The sequence below is a fragment of the Lupinus angustifolius genome, chromosome LG06, assembly GCF_001865875.1.
Source record: "Lupinus angustifolius cultivar Tanjil chromosome LG06, LupAngTanjil_v1.0, whole genome shotgun sequence".
Lineage (NCBI taxonomy): Eukaryota > Viridiplantae > Streptophyta > Magnoliopsida > Fabales > Fabaceae > Lupinus > Lupinus angustifolius.
Window position 1 is genome coordinate 1,543,107 of NC_032014.1, and position 20,615 is coordinate 1,563,721.

At 33.0% G+C, this 20,615-nt stretch overlaps 3 protein-coding genes and 1 pseudogene across 4 annotated transcripts; all 4 read right to left on the bottom strand.

The window, feature by feature from the left end:
* On the bottom strand, positions 853-3,567 carry LOC109348737 (rac-like GTP-binding protein RHO1). 2 transcript variants are annotated; one of them, XM_019589282.1, is made up of 8 exons: positions 3,462-3,567; positions 3,095-3,305; positions 2,530-2,617; positions 2,332-2,441; positions 2,079-2,142; positions 1,518-1,582; positions 1,374-1,439; positions 853-1,290 (listed from the first exon to the last, which is right to left on the bottom strand). In XM_019589282.1, exons 2-8 carry the CDS (start codon positions 3,191-3,193, stop codon positions 1,189-1,191), a joined length of 594 nt encoding a protein of 197 aa, XP_019444827.1. In that variant the 5' UTR covers positions 3,194-3,305; positions 3,462-3,567; the 3' UTR covers positions 853-1,188. The 2 variants fall into 2 exon arrangements, with proteins under 2 accessions (XP_019444827.1, XP_019444828.1); XM_019589283.1 differs by having other exon boundaries at positions 3,430-3,538.
* LOC109348735 (3-dehydroquinate synthase, chloroplastic-like) lies at positions 4,386-8,070 on the bottom strand. Its single transcript, XM_019589278.1, has 8 exons — positions 7,651-8,070; positions 6,677-6,827; positions 6,424-6,591; positions 6,062-6,288; positions 5,615-5,738; positions 5,101-5,163; positions 4,828-4,971; positions 4,386-4,745 (listed from the first exon to the last, which is right to left on the bottom strand). Exons 1-8 carry the CDS (start codon positions 7,944-7,946, stop codon positions 4,614-4,616), a joined length of 1,305 nt encoding a protein of 434 aa, XP_019444823.1. The 5' UTR covers positions 7,947-8,070; the 3' UTR covers positions 4,386-4,613.
* On the bottom strand, positions 9,155-12,024 carry LOC109348739 (protein GAMETE EXPRESSED 1-like). The gene is made up of 6 exons (XM_019589284.1): positions 11,444-12,024; positions 10,347-10,934; positions 10,149-10,275; positions 9,867-10,053; positions 9,619-9,766; positions 9,155-9,533 (listed from the first exon to the last, which is right to left on the bottom strand). Exons 1-6 carry the CDS (start codon positions 11,920-11,922, stop codon positions 9,278-9,280), a joined length of 1,785 nt encoding a protein of 594 aa, XP_019444829.1. The 5' UTR covers positions 11,923-12,024; the 3' UTR covers positions 9,155-9,277.
* Positions 13,565-17,514, bottom strand: LOC109350877 (annotated as a pseudogene).

The window sequence follows — 20,615 nt, forward strand, 5'->3', positions numbered from 1 at the left end:
GTGTCAATCGGCAAACAATTGGTTATTCGATTTACATTCCCCTTTGATTAAATGGAGTTCTGGCAGTTCGTATTATTGTTGAATTACTTCATTGCACCTGTTATTTTGGATGTATTTGGTCGAGGATATGTTTATTTAACATGTATCTTAAAAAAGTAGTATTTGTATGTATATTTTCAAATAGGAGAATTGGAGTTAAGGGAGAAGAGTAAGTGAATACGCTTTATTTAAAAAAAGAGGAGTTAATGGGCTTGTAAGGTTAAAATTTGATAAGTAGTTTATTATTCCAACATTTTTTATGGAATACATTTTATTCACATTTTATGCTTGGTGTAGTAACTAGAAAGCAGTTAAGCACTAATGATGAAGACATTATTGCCTTCACGGTTACAAACTATCTGGCGGAAAAAACTTCAAATCAATTCCCAGTTGCATGAGGGTCTATTGCTATATCCTCATACTAAATCCTCATATTAATTCTCATCCCTACAAAAAAGTGACACCAATCCTTAATAAATAAAGTATTACTTTGTGACACATCACTTTCTTGTGAGTAGAAGATTTAGTAGGAAAATTTATAATTTTTCTTTATTTATAACATCCTAGCTTAAGTGAATTCTCCCGTTGGTTTGATCAATATTGAACTGGGCTAAATCAAGCAACTATGTTTCAGGGTAACATTGCAGGTTACATATGTGGGTTTTTTATCATCAACCTAATTTTCTTTCCAAACCACCCCTCCCAGAAAAATGGGATGATCTTAAAAAAGACTGTTATATGGGACAGACCAACCCATATCAATTTACAAACCAATCTTTTTTTATTGCAATGTTTGAACTACTACAGCCAGGCTTTATATCGAAATACAAATAACATAAAAAAATATATCTTCAAGCAAACAGGGTCGTTATCCTAACTGGATATTCCAGTCTATATAAATACATCAATCAAAAACGGATGTCATAAGAAAAATGTGGGAACCATGAATGAAAATTTGGCTATGAGAGTTCACAATAATTTCAAGAAAGCAAAGTGTTAAACCACCTTATGCTTCAAGGAAATCTACAGTGTTTGCAGGATAAACACCCAGATTCCATCTTCTTCAATAGTAAAAGAAATGATGAAAAGGATGAAGGGGATAGGAATACAAGTAGAATAGAGGGCAGTCAAATGTTTACACCTAGTAAATCACAATATTGAACACGCCTTTTGTGCTTTATTCTTCTTTTTCTTCTGCTTTGGTGGTTGAAGCACAACTCTTATGGCTGCATCAAATACTGCCTTCACATTCTGAAATATATGCCCGAAATAAATTTCAAACTACATAATAAAATAGCAATTGTGAGATAAAAGAAATAGAATTAGCTATGTACCTCTTGCGTTTTTGAACTGCATTCAATGTAAGCGGGTGCATTAATCAGCTTCCTAAGCTCTTCTCCCTGTAAGGGAATGCACATGTCACATTTAATGTCTGACATAAGTAAAGGAGATTTAAAAGCACCAGAAGTTATACTTACCTGAGCTGCGGTAATGGGCACGGCACCAGGATGGTCAATGCAGAATTGCTTATCATCCCGAAGATCTGTCACATTATAATTTACAAATTACAAAATGATAATAAGCAACAAACTTAGTCGAGAAAAACATGCAAAAAATATGGTGAGGCATGAAGCTAAAGAATCATTTGTACTCTCAACACAACAAAGCAAGCAATAAAACACGCAGGGAGATTATTTGAAAATATTAATACATATCTGGAGATAGGGCCAGCCTATCTACAAATGCATCCAATGAACAAAACTAACATTGACCACAAATGCTGTATCAGAGTCATTGGAAAACAAATGGTGATGAAAAACTCAGAAAAAAAAAAAAAGAGAATAAATTTCACCAGCAATCCCCCAACCCATTCCGGCCAACAAAAAGAACTTCATTTTGAAGTCCATCACTCAGACAGCTGAAAGTTCTAAATCTACGGACTGAAGTTTATATGAATTCGTCGTAACACAAGCCGTGATTGACAATACAAATAAAAATGCCCCGCCAATCAGCACTACATTACTCAGGAACAAACTTACCAAGTTTTGTGCCAACCAAAATTATGGGGACACCAGGTGCATAATGCTTCAACTCGGGAATCCACTGGAAATTAAACCAACACATGCAATTTATCAGCAGAATGTCATAAAATATCAATATTTTGTTAATTGTTATAAGACACAATCACTATGTTGTTCATTATGGGTCATAAAGGAACCTAGAATTATTTTCAAAGGAATAAAAGCAAAAGTGCATGTAAAAAAAACATGGCACAGTGGGATGGATAATTACCTTTTTGGACACATTTTCATAACTGGCCTTGCTTATGAGCGAGAAAGCCAGTATGAAAACGTCGGCACCACGGTAACTCAAAGGTCTTAATCTGTTATAGTCCTCTTGTCCTGTTCCATAAATAACACGATAAATTTATAAAGTACTTTTGCCATCATAAGATTTCATAGAAATAAAAAACTAAATATGCAACATTACCAGCAGTGTCCCACAAACCCAGATTAACAATGCTTCCATTGACAACTACGTTTGCGCTGAAATTGTCAAAAACAGTTGGCACATAATCCTGTTTACAAGCAAAATGTAGTTAAAGAAATTGACAAGTGTCTCTCATTTCGAGTAAATATATGGATACAATTCGGAAATCTAATGACCACCAAATCTCATTACAGGTTGATATGTTTAGGCTTTATTTCTTAAAAAACCCTACCTTCGTAGGTGTTTGTTGGATTACTAAAAAAAAAGTTTATCCTTATCTAAAAAGACAAAATGAAATTCAGCTCCTAGGAGCTTCTCAGAAACATTTCTGCCAAAAGTGATTTAGTCGAAAATCCTAATATACCAGTTATGAATATATCCATACATAATTTCATGTAACTTTTATAATAGACACATTTTGTTGCAATACCAAGCATCTAATCTTCTTCACATGCAAATGCAACTCAAATTCATATCTGGGGAATTGAATGACAAATATAAAAAAAATTAATTTTAAAAAAAAAAAGAAATTTGAAAGAAAAGAGATAAGGGAGAAAAAAGTGACCGTGGGAAAAGTGTTGCTGGTATAAGAAATTAGCAAACAAGTTTTACCCACAGCTCCATCCCCAACAGTGACACATTTGATGAACCTTGAAGCGCTCATCTTTTCAACTCAAACAAAAAACAAAGCCTCAGATCTTCCACCTGAGGACCCAATCAATAACAATTACACAATCCTCTCTTCAATTTCAACTCGGGTTGCTTCAATTACACATCTGTATGAAGCATAACCAAATTGCACACGATAGAATAAGCTTCCATGAATTGAAGTAACAGAAAGGGAATTTTTTTAACCCTAATTGGGAAATGCCGAAGGAAAATAGAAGCAAAGAGGGAAACCTAATTGTTATGGAAGAGAGAGAAATACAAACCCTATTGGCCGGGAAATGTTGCCGTTGAAGCGTTCGTTAACAAAATCAATCTTTCTTTCTACACCAAAAATGTTTGTGGCTTCGTCTCTAGTTATTGTTAATGTTTTAATTTTTTATATTTTAATATCATCTTTTTATTTTTCTTCTATTTTTGCCATTTTCAGTTTTTAACTTCACGTCTTAATCGCATCCAAATTCGGATCCTGGCTATTAATTCATGGACACCAAAACTCATTTTCTTTATTTTTTTAATGTTTGAAAGGGGAAATTTGATATTTTTCTTAAATGAGTAATTCATGAGTAAGCTCATTTAAATTGCAACATGCATTTTTTATTAAATTATTATGTTTAACAGTCACCTATTAAACATAATTGTAATGCTTTGTTGCAAATAAAAAAAATAACGGGGAAAATATATATACACCAACAATATATTTTTATATTGTTATTGTATCTTTCATTATTTATTTTCAATCACCATTGATTCTTCGATAAAAGCAATATGAACGAATGATATAATGTACTATGTATAAATCTTTATCTTTACATTATCGGTATATAAATATTATACTAAAAATAAATAAATATTTTGTAAAGTAGATATAACTTGATGTTGATATCATTTTTGAACATATCTATAAGTTAGGTTGAAGTAGTTACTGGCATATGGGAGGAATGCTCTCTCTATATATTGTGGTTTGTCAACTTGTGATGATTCATGAATGAGCATGCTTATTTTATTCATTTTGAGTGCATGGTATCAAATATGATCAACAATTAACAAACTAGTAACAGAATTAAGACAGGTATCTGAATAGGAAATGTAACCAGCACAACAAGCAACAAAGAATATAATCACTCCCCATTACCAAATTCCCAAACAGAATATGCATTGTTTATTATTTTAAGTGGTGAAATATTTAATTTTCCAAAGCAAGAAGAACTTATCTTCCTGGGCAATAATTATTGACTATGCTTCAAATTCTAATAATACAATTTCCTCATAGATTCTTACCTATATGATGGGGTCCAAGATGAGATACAAAGTATAAAGAAAAAAGAAAAATACAAGTGAGGTTATTGTCACAACATACAAGCACTCTGAGTAAAAAGAATTGCACAAGGCTGGAATAGAAACATCAATCCCAGAGATCAAGATTTACAGAATGCACGAAGGGTATCATCTAGAGCTTTTCTGTCATAATCCCCTGTGAAAACACAGTTACCTAGAGGACCCTTCAGAAGGATAAGCCTTAACAACCCATCTGCCACCTTCTTATCAACCTAATATATCAAAATAAATGAACCATTAGTCATAATGAAAACAAAATGAACATAAGAAGAGCAGTGCAGAGCAGCCTCTTACCGCCATGACAGATTTGAACATGTCCATGGTCACGGTTTCAGGAGGGGTAGTTGGTAACTTAGCCTTTTTTAAAATGTCTCCAACTCGCTTCACTATAGAATCATCGATCCAACCTAGGCGGTATGACATGTCAACAGCCATTACCTATGTGCAACAGCAGAGAGTTTCCAACAAAATAAATCAGGTATTAAAAGAAAGACTCTACTCACTAGGTAAAGGGGCAAGAATAAATATCAAAAAGTAGTATAATTCATGATCTTATTTAAAATATACCGTGCCAGCTGCAACAGCCTCTCCGTGAAGCCACTGGCCATAGCCAACCCCAGTTTCTATTGCCTAAAATAAGTACCAATGAAACAAGTTAATTCAGGGAAGTTTGCGGATAAAGGAAATGAATAAACAAAATTTTCAGATTAGTTTGATGACACTAATACTCAACGAATGGATTCTTATATTTTTAAACATTATATTTTAAAAGCCACAGATTGTAAATAGTCTGAGAAATTATGAAAGCTGAGTGTTTTGCGAAGTCATTGGAATAACTTGTAGCAAAATAGCATGAACAGGGCAACATCTAGCTGATGAGGCCACAATTCATTAACCCAAAAATTACAACATCTTAACTACTAATTTTTCCTTTCACAATCTATGTCTCCATCTCCAAATCCATTTTTCATTATATTACAATTTATGCTTGCTCACATAGACATTAATTTTATCAAGCAATTCATGTCTCCAGTTTTGCAACTTAATATAATACAATAACTGGTAAAGGACGAGTACTCACATGACCAAATGTATGACCCAAGTTCAATGTTGCCCTCAGTCCACTTTCCTTCTCATCCAAGGACACAACCTCAGCCTTGTTCTCACATGATCGCTTTATCGCATATGCCAGTGCATTAGGATCTCTGCAATGGAAGACATTAGCTTTTAAAAACTGGAAGAGTAGAAAAGCAATATGAAAGCAATAACAGAGCACTACGATAAAAAAGATTAGACCAACAAGAAGGTAGTAGTATGTGGCCACAAGAAGTAGTAACAAGTCATAAAGCTCAAGCTTGACAAACTTTTTCAAGCCAGAAGTACATATTTTAGCAGATTTCCCATTCGATTTTCTTATATGACCCATGAGATGTTTCACCTATCATTACAAGCTTCATAGTGAAAATGAATCATGCTAATAGAACAAAACGCAACTTGTTACAGTGCAGGACAGAAATAAATTATTTACCTTGCCAGTAATGCCTGCATATTTTTCTCCTGCCACTCAAAAAATTCTGCATCCCTAATGAGCCCATACTTTATAACCTCTGCAAATCCTGATGCCAGTTCCCTTTCTGGTAATGTATTTAATGTGTCTGTGTCTATAAGCACACACTGAGGTTGGTAAAAAGCACCAATGAGGTTCTTTCCAAGGTGATGGTTTATCCCAGTTTTACCACCAACTGAAGAATCAACCTGGGAACATAACACACAATCTAATGAATAGAGAAAAAGGATAAATTAGGTAGCGCTGAGCAGAACCATTAAATCTATATGGAGCAGCAGAAAAATCTAATTGAGATAAGTCATGAAAAAAAGGCAGCAAAAAACCTGTGCCATAACAGTAGTAGGGATCTGAATAAAGTTGACACCACGTAGGAAGGAAGCAGCAGCATAGCCACACATGTCGCCAATCACACCACCTCCAAGGGCAACAAATGTACTGCGCCGATCCAATCGTGACTCGATGGCCTTGTCAAAGACTTTCATAAGAGTATCCTACAAGTTGATAATGCAACTAATTTTTATGCAATTACCAAGGGTGCCAACAAACATGACAGTCATCTTAACGTAAGAGACTTACCATGTTCTTGTATTGCTCACCATCTGGCAAGATTACACTCTCGACAGAAACATTTTGGTTACCTTTCGTTAAAGCTTCAACAACCTTGTCTAGATACAGTGGTGCAACCGTGTTATTAGTGACCACGAGGACCCTCTTGCCATGGACATGCCTATAATACAACCATTAACTAGTAAGAACGCAGTTTTCCTCATAATATAAACATGATATTAAATCCTAGCCACATTAGAAAGAAAAATGAGTTCCCATATAAATTTTGAAAGACATAATTGGGTAAATAAACAACTTAATCAAACACTTACTCAATAAAAGATTAAAGTAAGGTAGTTTTCATAAGCTTCTTTGTCAAGCTTATTGGTATAACTGTATAAGGTGAAAAGAGATTAGGGGAAGTCATAGAGTGTGTTTGGCAAGGCAAATGAGGGATCATAAAACAATCAACGGGTAAGTCCATAGCCAAAAAGCCTCAGATTTATAAGCACAGATTTCAGAAGCCGAAAAAAGTGATTTATGCCTTGTAATACCGACTTATACGCTCTTTCATTTTACCATTTTCAGCAGGTTTAGCAGCTAGTTTTACAAAAGTACAAAATACATAGCCTTTGGCTCCTGGTTATTTAAAAGAGTGTATACACTACAGTGTAAAAATTTATATACATGCACTCAATCATCTATCATTCATTTGGATCACCTTTTTTGAAAAGTCAATCATAACTAAATATCACTGTTAGATGATGTAGTGACAGTGTATAAAAGTCATACACTGTTTCCTGATTATCGGATGGAGATCACATGTCCCAAATGTTGTCTCAAGCCAAGAGTGCATAGGGTGAAATGCAAATAAACATTTTTGTATTTTACGTTAATTACAATAAAAAAAATGAAAGTTACGAAGTTAAGAAAAGACATGAGATGAATGAAACTTGGAAGAGAATAAAAGAAGAAGAAATGATTAAGGAATGATTGTGTAGTACCTCTGGAGAAGGTGTGGTTGATTGAGGAGGCCGGATCCAATGTAAATGGGATAGCTCCGATCACCCAAATCAACGTCGACAGTGGTCGGAATGGGAGGTTGCGTTTTTGATAGAAAGGGGTCCATAAGTTGAGAAGAAGAAGAAGAAGAAGAAGCGCATATCCTCGTGGTGGTGGATAAAGAAACAGAGTTTGGGTAATAGTTATTGGTGATGGGGTATAGGAATTTAGGTTTGTGAATGAAGGAGGAGGAGGAGAAAGAAAGAGAAAGATGGGAGAGAGTAGAAGAAGCAGACATTTTTGGTTATTAGATTAGAATTGAGGGATGAATTAATAGTTATTGGTGGTTGGTGAATGAAAAAGGGAGGAAGAACATGTTAATGTTATTGTGTTCAAAAAGAAGAAGTGTGGGGTTAGGTGAAGGAGTTGTGTAGATTCATTACTCTCTACAAATCATACTGTTCTTTAATTTTGATCTTCTTCCTTTTCTAAATCTCTTTTATATAATTTCCTTTTCTGGATTTACTCATCACTCACCTATTGCTCATATTTATTTTTAAGAGTTTAAAATCTATGTATTTTTTATATTATTAATATATCATCGTCCACAATTTATTTATTATTTTGTTTGGGATTCAATAGTAATCAATAAATCAATAGATGATTTATTGATAATGTAATGCATACTAAATCCTATTTTTAATCATAGTAGTTTTTTTTAAGGTAAACACACATAATTTCTATTATTTTAAGAGAATCCATAATAGTTAAATAGATGATCTAGAGAAAAAAGATGTATATACTGAGTTTTATATACTATTATTTAATAATTTGCCCTCTTAAAAAATAATATACAGATGAATGATATATTGATTACATATAAATCTTTATACTAACACTTTATATATATATTAAACTCGTAATTATAAAGTCATTTATTTTGATTTTTTATCTCTCCCCTAACACATTCTATTAGGTTAGATGTCAGGTATATTGAATTTGAAACATCAAGATGAAATCCATAACATCTATCCTCTATAAGTTTTGAGGTGGAAGATTTTTTTTTTACACTGATAACTATAATGAAATAGAAAAGTAACTATAGAAGTATTTATTCATTCAGGTCATGGTTGAGTTCCAAATTACTTAGTAGGTAATATTATTGCTGTTAATGAAATACTCAATTATAATAAGTTCATGAAAATTCACCTACTTTCAGGATGGTGGTCGAACTTGGGTTCATTTTAAATTTTAGTAATGAGCCAGACAATTGTTACTAATATTTTTGTTACTACTAAGAATATTTTCTTTTTGAATAAGATAATCTTCAACAAGTGTCAATCACACTAGATGAACGTTTCGATGTTATAAATTTTTATGAACAACATATGAAATATCTAACGCTCTAAAGTATATCAAAAAAGACAAAAAAAAATATGAAAAATGCATATTGGCTTTGATGATTATATATTAGAAACGTATACACTACTCAAATTAAAAAGAACGTTGTATATATGTATTTCCATCACAAATTCCTTCCACGTACTAGTAAGTGGTTTTGAATCATGAAACATACTAATGAGCAAGGGTGGCTCCAAAGTTCTGCTTACAAACTAGCAATGATATTAATCAACCACAACTATTGCGTTGTCGTAGATTATATCTTATGCTTGAAGAAGATGTGCATGATTTCTCTTCAACTTCTTCAGGAATTACATAGCTAGGATCATCCAAACAATTTACATCATCTGATAAATCAGCATCTATCCACTGAGACCAGTTTTCATCATCACTATCTACATCCAACAACTCCTTTTGCATTTGCATGTTGTTTACTCTGTCCATTAGAGTTAGTAGCATCCTATGGTTCAATATTTCGTAGTCCCTACAAAATTTAAGATTAGCTTATGTTAGATATAAAATCTAATATAGAAAAAGATTCAGCATTTGCTTTGTGTTCACACACTTGCCTGTACATGCAAATTGCATATAGAAGTTGAACTGCAGCAGCTACCATGTATAACAATCTAAGCTTATTTATAATCCAGGTTTGTTGCTCAATGTTATCATTAGTGAAACGAATAATAGCTACTTCAATGAATAAAGTTGCACAAAGTCCTGTAAATAGAAAGTTACATTTAGCCAATAAGACTTAGAGACATGCATACATTGATTAAAAGCAAAGGAATTGAAGAAGGCATGAAATACAACATCGTACCAATATATAACCATGGCCTAACATTGTATGTTTGCTTTGTACTGGTCAACATATGGATGACAAAAATTAATATGGAGTAAATGAAGAAAGCTTTCATCATTCGCGATTCGAGCAACATGGCATTGTGCAAAGCAAAAAGCTTGTCTAAAGCATCAAACATGTTAGCTTGCTTTGATTCGAAAGATTCCTGTATAATACAATTTGAGATTTTAATTAAAATCATAACCATAATGATATTAGGAATCAAAGTCCAACCTATGATTGTAACTATAAACTGCAAACCTGAGCAGCCAGTATTGATTTTGAGCTTTCCATTAAATGATCATGAAGTCCTTGAATCTGTGTCTGTTTCTGAAGTAGCTCTTCATGTTGCCTATGCCCATATTCAGTAAAATGCTGTAGGGTTTTGCTGTAGTACACAATGAAGTAAATCAATTTTCCAAGATGATACATGAATTCAAAATTATAAAACTTATCTACCTGCTCTCCTCTATTGCTTTTGATTGAATCTCAGATAATGAATTTAGTCCTTTAAGCGCCATAAATTGTCCATCTAGAACTTGCTGTTGTTTATCTAAGGAAATCCCAGCCATATTTCCAATATCTTCAGCTTTATCATGCAAGCTTGTCATCTTAATTGACATAGCATCTCCAACTTTAGTTACCTCCTTCTCAATTTCAATGGCTTCATCTTTTAACTTGTCTATTTCTTGGCCCAAATAATTGTAAGAGTCCTTCAGCATTGCCATCCCATCTTCCAAATTCTTCTTCATAACCCCTTGTCCTTCTTCCAACTGTGATTGTGAAACTGCGATTTTCTTTGTTTGTTCGTGGACACTTTCCGAATGTCTCAATACAATATGAACATGATTTTCCACATTTTGAGCAGTTTGAGCAACTTGTTGTGTGTGAATATCAATTGAAGTTAGGGAATCATGAATTTGTTTTGAGTTTTGCAATAGCTGTTCTGATTTCTCATCCATGCTGTCTAATTTGTCCTCTACATACTGTGCTGATCTTTTCAATTCTGTCACAAGTCTTTGAGTTTCATGCTTAAATGCATAAGCCCTGCAAGAAAAAACAAGGGACAAAACTTAAGCTAATTGTCATTGACATGAAAGAAATGCACCTTGGAAATAAAGAGCTAAATATACATAAGAACTAAAAAATTATCATCTCTGTGTATAGAAAAATGATCATCTACATTATTTTTGTCTACAGTTTCTACACCACTTTATATACTTACTTTATAATCATTGATCAGAAGACCTTTGCCTCAAAAACAACAATACTAAATGACCAATGGTTATAAAGTAGTTGTGAAAAAGTGTCTCAAGAAAGTTGTGAGTAAGGATCATCTCCATTAATAGAGAGGCAAGTGTCATACAATAATACAAAAGACAACATAACACTTTTATCCTTTTATTTACCATGAAATCACATTTTTGTCATTGGAAACATGAGGAAAAACAATCACTTGTCTCTTCATTAGTGGAGAGGATCCTTGTTCAAAAGTTGTGTGATAATATCATTACTGAGAATTTAACTACAGCATTGCAAGAGAACTTGAACTTAACTGTAATTGATGACAAATGGAGTTTGTTTCAAGGTAAAACTCAAGGTAGACCTTATGAGCAAGGTCATCTAAGGTTGTTAGGCATGTAGCCATGGAAGACTTTGGATCACAATGTGCAAAAGGTGGCCTGCCAGAGTCTCTCTGAAAGCAATCACTGAGATGCCAAGCAAGTCTAGACCTTTTCGCATTATCAGCCAAAATCTCCGAGCACCCGGAGAAAAGATGCTGATAAGCATTTTGCCAACATGAATTTGAGGCAACAAGTTTCTTCTTAGCATTCTCTATCAACTTCATTCCTCTACCGTCATTGAAGCCCTCAATAGAGAATTCAGCAGCAGAACCTCTGAAGTTGTTCTTATTAGGCGAAGAGCTATCACTAGAGTGTGTCTCTTTAGATGATGAAAACCAACCCCATGACTCGGATCTTAGTGAAAAAGATAGCAACATGAAAAAGAGAATATGGCACTGATGATGACCCATTTGAGATTTTTGTTACAAGAAGGTCTCTAATGTCCACAAGTGTGATTAATTCTGCATAAAACACATGACAAGTTAGTGAAGTTTTTGGTCCAAGATATCAATAATGCATGCATGCTAACAATCTTTTGCTTTCATGGAGGAGGATTTCGAGAGAAAACGAAACTTGAGTTGAAATATAATTAACAGAAGAAAATCTAAAATATATGTATATATATATCCCCTTGTTTTATTAATATTTATATTAACATATCAGAATGTAAGAGTATTTCATGCATTCACAAAGCCACTAAGTGAAAGTATAATGGTTGGAGACTATTCATATGGAACATATATTACTACACACATAAAAAATCACAAAATAGCAAAATAGAAACAGAGACACAAATTGAAAAAGGAAGAAGAATCAGAGACATGGTAAAAAGTTGACAAGTGAGAAAAAAGTAATTTGGTTGGAAGAGAGTATCGATATGTTGAGAAGAAATGATGGGTGTGTGAAGAAAAATCCTAATTGGATGTTTTATTACATAATCATTGCCTAAGAATCATGTTGGTTCACATGTAACCAAACTAACCCTCTAGGTCCAGGGTTTTGTGCCTTTTTACTCTGAAACGGTAATGTCCTTTTTAGGTAGCAATAGAAACTAAAAAAGCCACAAAAAGAAAAGTACCAATAAAATCAGAAGAAAAAGGGAAACTACTAAAACAGTGATTTTGGTACCAAAAAACACTTGTTTGGATTTTCTTCAATGAGGAACGAGATTTGTTTTTCAAAAATTGTCCGTTTTTATTCTCTTCTGTAGTAATCTTATCGAACGATCAACCGTAATAGTCAGTGTTTCTCTAAGGTGGATTTGATTTCTTCTTTCTGTTTTAGGGTTTTCAAGAACGTAATTCTTTTAAATCAAATTAATTGAAATCATTATTTGTATCACGTGAGGTGTTGCATTTGGCATTTTCTTGTTTCTCTGGATTCTAAATCATAAAAAGTTTATATTTTTGTCCTTTCAAGCTTTTTCTATGCTCTCATACTTGAACTGATCATAGCTATTGCCCTTTTGCTGATGCTGGGTTTACTTTGACATCGAAGGTTTTGGCGTTTCCTTCTAGTTACTAATGCAATAATTTTTTCCTTCTTCTCTCACATCATTTTTTTGTGAAAGGATTTTAATATATATACCCTAAGTGTATTTTACACTAATAAATCTCTATCATTTATATGTTAATTATTATTGATTTTTAAATAAAAATATTATAAATCAATAATAAATTCTGATATAAAAACTTTACACTATTATATTATATAGATTTTAAACTTTTTGTGAAATTCAATCTTCAAGTACATGTTACCTTTTTAAACAGAAACACTGCTCAGAAAAAAAGACACTACTGTTACTAACTTTTGACTCATCTAAATTTCAAAATTTCTCACTTGTATCTATTATAGTACATTACATATAATAATGAAACCAAGTTTAACAACAGGCTATGCCCTTTTCAGCTCCTTTAACTAGCAAAGTTAGAACCTTATACTTCCACCCTGGCTAGAATGAAGATTCTACACCAAAGCAGGTCCTAAAAAAATGAATGTGAACAATATTGCATTATTCCATTCACCTTCCATATACAGTAACATACGTATCATGATATAATCTAAGTAAGACACATGGCAAAAGTGATCACCATTACCATAATCATCTATACAGATCCACTTCAGTTCTCCTTGGGTAATATTCTCTTCACATCATGCTCATGTTCATAGAGTTTGGCTAAGTTGTATACTGATTCAAAAATCTCCTTGCACACATATGAAAACCCCACAATCCCCTGGAAAACATGTGGAAAACCCATCTGCAAGTTATTCACTGTCATTGCCCTTGTTATACTTATCCACTTTTCGTATTTGCTCTTCTCCTCTTCAGCCCTTGCTTTCAAATTTTCCACCTGAACACGCTTCTCGGCTACATGATCCTTGGTTCTCATGCTACCAGAGGATTCATGCATGGAGTATGGACCATACTTGCATTCCAAGGATCTAAGCTGATCAACTTTCTTCTCAAACTCTTTAAATGCAGAATCTGACCTCTTCTTTTGTTTATGCTCTTCGGTCTGTTGAACTACAATAGCATGAATAACTGCCAACAAGCTTTTGATTCCTTCAGACGCCACCTTGTCTGGTATCCGATCAACAGCAAGATGCCATTCTTCACAAAGAGAAACTATCTTCGCCTCTTCTGTGGTTCGGCTCAGCTGGTTTCGGCTAAACTGCAAAAGGCTGTGCCTCAGCCAAGATGTGAGGGATTGAATATAATCCCTGTGGGCCTTGAAGAGGTTGCAGAAGGATTGGTGCCATTGCTGTACTTGAAGCTCTAGCTGAAGAGTTGCTTGCCTATGAATCTCAGAAGTGGGGTTAGTTGATGGTATTGTGTTGAGGAATTCCAGTTGCTGAACTATGTGCTTCTGCACTTGATGACACTCATACATGCTTCTCCACATGCACATCAATCTGCAAACATTAAGAAAAAGAGAATGCTAAGTGTGACTCATTCCAATTTAATCAAACAGATATCCAACATAGCTAGGTCAATTGTGTTACTACAATGAGTACTAATAATAGTTTAACTTTGATGCAACACTAACCAAACATACATTACACATTATAATAGTCAAAGATTTTTACTGTTGTGGCAATGCATGATTGGTCAAGTGTAAAAAGAAATTACACTGTCCATGCAGTCTAATTACATTCATAGTAAAAAACCAGCATGTGGAAGGAACAATAATAGTCACAAAAGCCAGGACAACAAGTCAATAAGAAAAGTGGATTGACCATCTGAGAATTTAAATTTAAACCATTTAACAAGGATCAAGTTTATATCAGCAGTGTTTGTTGCTTGTCCCTCACACATATTAGTACCACCTTTTTCAACCTAACAAAGATCCTATGTTCCAAGAAAATTCTATCTTCAGGTCTCCAGCCAATCAAATTTTAGAAAATAGTATAAAAATATTAATTTCTATTTTTATGATTTTTATCTTTAATTAAATGAGACTTTCTAATTAGGTGAAAACATAAAGTGGGAAACAAAGAGACAAGCGATTCCCATCTTTTTAACAAGTCCCAAAGGAGAAATAGAAAAAGGATATCACCATTTATCATAAAAAAGATATCATGACTTATGATATGAGACAAGTATCATCTGTACCATAATTTTCTTGTCACCATGTCCTGAATCAATCAAACTTCAAGAAATAATATAAAATATGAATTTCTGTTTTTATAATTTTTCTTTTTAAATCAAATGAAACTTTCTCAAGTGAGATATGAATGAGTGAGGGTGAGGTTTCTTGTACCCTAAGTACAATACCTATGTTGGAGTGGAATTTGGATCCTCTCCATTACTGGAGAGTCCATTACTATGTTAAGATATGACACGTGGCAAAAATAAAAATCCAACAGTCCTAATTTTAACTCATTTTTTAATAAAATAAATTATATTTATTGTTTCCCCTTAAAATCCAGTACTTGACTCTCCAGTACTGGAAAAGAGTTGGACTCGTTGGAGTGAGGGTGAGGTTTCTTGTTTTCAGCGTGAAATAATATTTCTTTAAAATCAAGGTCCAGGATCATTCTTAAAATCCAATAAGAGGAGGGATTAAAATCAATAAACCCTGATCCTAATGAGGCCCACTTAATAAAATGTGATTTTGGTAGTATAGATTGTACTTGTCATGGTGTCTATTTATCTTGGTAAAAAAACAAGTGAGAAGCACAAAATTAGGAGACTAAATATCAACAACAAAAAAACATGACTTTAAAAAGTTAATGCAAGCCCAGCTTTAAGCCTTTAGTTCCTTTATGTGCTGCTATACTACTTGATAGCTAATCTTAAGTTCTTAACCATAAGTGCATCTTAAGTGAGAGTAGAAACTCAAAGTTATGCATAAAATTGAAATTGAGTGGATCCTCAAAATGCATGGAAGAAAATGGTAAGACTAACCCTTTGACAAGCTCAATGAGTTGAGGGTATAGCTCTGTGTCTCTTAATTTGATGATTCCAGCAGATATACTATCAATGGCCTCAGAAGCAACCATCATATGTGATTCCAATTTGTCCACCTCTTTTTTTGTCTTCTCTGTCTTCACATATTCTGCTCTATTCATCTCTAGCTTCCTTAGCAGTTCCACCTTCTTCTCATGCTCCATTTTTAATGTCTTAGATATCTTAAAACAACCAAACAATATTAGAGAAACTAAGCAAACATTAATGGGTATTATCAAAGCACATGACGAATCTAATAAAAAAGTGGGATTTACTATACAATTGTTTTAGATATATGAGAAGCTTCAAATTTATGAAGGAAGTGCAAATTCGAACTAAAAGTAAAAAAACTCAGGGAAAAAAAGCAACATACCTTGACCTCATGGTACAACTTCTTCTCCCATGCATATAGCCTCTCCACGGTGGAGCAGTGGCCAAAATTTCTAAAACCATTAGCCCCAATATTACCAACTGAAACACGTGCATAAAACATAACCTTCAAAACTCAAAAAAAGGTGAAGAATAACAAAAGTTAAAGTGTCCTCGTAGAACACTAAGAGAGTGTTCTTTTTTTGGATGTTCTGTTGAGAATTTGAGATTATTTGTGAGAAAAAATAGTCGTTTCTATTGACAGCATAAACCTTTTTTTTCTACAACTACTTTGTCAAAGTATTTTCGAAGCTAAATGCACCCCTAAGTGTTAAGGACAAAAAAATGAGATTAGAAGGCTTTTTTTAAAATATGTGAACTTGACACTATAAAAGAAACCCAAAATTAGTTTCATGTTTGAGAAGCTTACCTCGTTGGTTGTGATCATAAAAATCAGAATTTGGAACTTCAAGTAGGAAAGAAACATGAGCACCAGCATCAGCAGCTTTTAGAAAATAGTCATCAAGCTCTTTGATAACTTCAACCAGATCCTTGCTATTCTTTGACACTACCATTGCAAGCTCACTTTTTGTTTTAGTCTCATCGTAAAACCCGCTCACCGTAGGCAGCGGCGCCGTCATGCTTGCCGGCACACCAGGGGCCACAACCACCACCTCGGGCCCATTGATGGTTTTGGTAGCTTCCCACTCCTCGTCAATGGCAGTACTTAAGGGTGGATGTGGCTGCATGAGCGTGTCCCAGAAATCCCAGGCGGAGGGATATACCGGCGGCGGAGGTGGCGGGGGAAGAGGGGAGGCAATGACTGATGATGTCCACGTATCTGAGGTAGGACACATCGACGGTGGCATGGGTGTTAGAGGTTGTATTGGTTCAGGTGGAAGATGGTGATGCTGCTGGTAGTGGCGGTGGAAGATGGTGGTGGTGGTGGTGGTGGTGGTGTTTTCAGCATCTGCAAAGTGAAGAAGAGAAGAAGCAATGGCACGTAGAGAACGAATGTACATAGCATGGGACGCGGAAAAAGCGTTTCGAGCTTCAACAAAGTGCTTTATGTAGCGCTTCCTTGCTTTGCATCTTGAAACTGTTTCTTCTATCTCTATTATTGAATGACAGCAACCCATATTGGTGATGTGAATAAAGTTTGTATCTTTGGATGAGAAAATGGTGCGTAAGTGAGACAGAAAGAGAAACAAGCATTGGTATTTGTCAATTTGAGAAACAAAACAATGGGTAGCTAAAAAGACATACAAGGAATGAACTTCCGGCAGAAAAAATAAAAGATAAAAACTGTAAAATTTAATTAGAAATGGGTAAAACTAGAAAGTTTATCTTGCACTTGATAGGGCAAATGATTCACTAAGTGCCAAGCCTAAAATAATAAACACAAGTTTTAAAGCATAAACTTAGTAGATAAATTTTGGAATTCATCATAAAGATAAAAAATTTAAATTTTATTAATGAAAGTAATATGTTTTTTGACTACATCCTTAAAAATGTTTAAATATTAAAGAAAAGATACTAAAAAAACTAAAAATTTAATAAAATGATATTAAAAAAATACGGAAAAGATACTAAAAAACTTATAAAAATATACTAAAAAAATAATAAAAATACTAAAAAAGTAATGAAAATATACTGAAAAGATAATTGCTAAGATATTAAAATGGTATTCCCTCCTACATCAATCTCCTCCACCTTCGAAGAACTCGAATTCTAATTCTCTTCTTAACAACGAGCCTCGTCTGCTTGATAGTTGGAGAATTAAACCATCCCAATTTGTTTTGTAACCTTCTTCTTGAACATAGCTAACATTTGATGTTGTCTCACGTGCAACTTCAAAAGACTGTTAGTCTCGTCAACACAAAGTGTTGAATCATAGTTAGAGCTACCACAATTATATTTCAAGAGTTGTGCTAGTTTTAATCATTTTATTATGCACAACAGTTGAATCTCCAAGAGTCTATTAGTTTGAATATTTTTTCTTTACATATTCAGATGAATCCCTAAGCTTTGATGCCCAAAGAGATAACAGATGGAGGCGATGGGAAGGTAAATGAGCTGGAAGTCTGAGTAATGGGAAGAGCCATAATAAGCTTGATAGGAGATAAACTATTGCTAGAGTTGAACATAGATAAATGTTGATAGACATGGTTATATTGTTGACTTCCTTGGACAACCATCTTTTTCACAATAATAATGCAATTATTGTTTCTACTACATGGAACCCTATACGGTTTTTCTCCCCTGTCTCTTTATTGGTTCTCGGTTGTCGTCAACTGTTGAGTAAGAGCAGTTAGGGCCATGCTAAAACCCACAGTAAAACCCTAAAGATCTGCTTTAGTCACCGATTGATCTCTCGTGATTGTTCAAGCTAATGACATTTGATGCGATTGAAAGCACAAAGAGTTTGGCAAGCGCCAAACCTATAACGATAAACACGAGTTTGTAATCACAAACCTGATAAATAAACTCTAGAATTCACCGGAAAAAGAAAACTCTCAAATTTTATTAATGAACATAATATGTTCTTTTGACCGTATCCCAAAAAGTGTTTAAATACTAAAGAAAAGATAATAAAAAAGTATTGAAAAGATAATTGTTAAATATATTAAAATGTTGTTCTTTCCTATATCAGTTTATGTCCCCTTGAAAATGTAGAATCAAAATTTGAAAACAAATTTAAAATATAAAACTACAAAAGATAAGAAATGATGAGGTGTTTATTACATAAAATTAATTTTAGGATATGTTTAATAAATTTGACACTTTTAAGAAAATTGTACTATTGAAAATAGAATAATTTGCTTGGGAAATGGCAATGAGAACAAAAATAAAAAGTATTGAGAAATTGCAAGTCTTTGCCTCATTGATAGTGAACCAAAGTCTTCATAAGATAGGCTAGTGTTAAATAGGATTAGAAAGTTATGCATCTAAAAAATTAAAAATAGAAATTTAAAAAAAATTATATCTTAAATTCTTGAACAATATTTTTAGGTCTAGTTAACATTACCTTCAGCCGGTAACTATTAAAGAGGATAATAAATAAAATAAATAAAAAACTATAATAAAAAAATAAGTGAGGGAGTATGGTAAGTTTAGAGGAAGGATATTCTCTCTTTCAAAAGAGTATAGCTTTCTATGTGTTAGTGTTTATGATTAATAAAAAATATATTGAATTATTAAATGTTAAATTAAATATTTTTTAACCAATTATAAATAATGATATATAAAGTGACATATTGTATAAGACTAATGTAGGGAATATGTTTTTTTTCTGGAAAAATAAACAAGCATATTAGGGGTTGGCACAAAAAACCATTTTGGTAACTAGCGATACCCTTTACTACCCACTTAAGGTCAAATCGGGATTGGCACAAAAAAACATTTTGGTAACTAGTTAGCCACACCCTTCTCTATCACCATTAAACGCCATATATCCAAATTAAATTCATAATTAAGCAACAGCCACTTGCACATTTTCACATCACAATTTTATTATTTGATAGGATTAAAAAGGAAAGAAAAATAAAAAAATAAAATATATTTATATATATATATATATATATATGATATATTTAAAATAACAATGCACTAATTATATATATAATTATATAGTATAAAACAATTATTTTTTATTGTTACAAATTACATAAATAAATAGTTTATTATTATAATATGATTAATTGTTTTAAGTAATATCTAAACTATAATTTTTTTAGTATTATCAATAATATATTTTCACATATAACTAGGAAAAGATTTTCTCTTTCAAAAATCATTTATAACTAAGAAATTAATTTCTCTCGGATCATATCACTATTCTCAACATTCACTAGAAAAATACATATTTTTTTAAATTTAAATTTATATATTAAATTCATCGAATTCATTGTTACTTTAAAGATAAAAATTGCATACACCGACAATGTACAAGTTTTTTACACTGTCACTGTAATATCTAACATTGATTTTTAATCATTATTGACTTTCAAAAAAATAATAATACAAATGAATGATAAATGATGCATTGATTGTATATAAATCTTTACACTATCAGCGTATCATACACTATTAATTTGTATTGTTTGTATTACTTTTATATAGATGTTTTGCTAACTATATAAAAACAACACTTCCCGTATCAATGTATACATATTAAATGGGTACATTAATTGCAAAGTGTGCAAAAACCCTTGCATAAGTTTTAGTTACATAATGAAAATTAAAATAGGTGGTGATATTCGAACCTAATCATCTCCTTGTGCA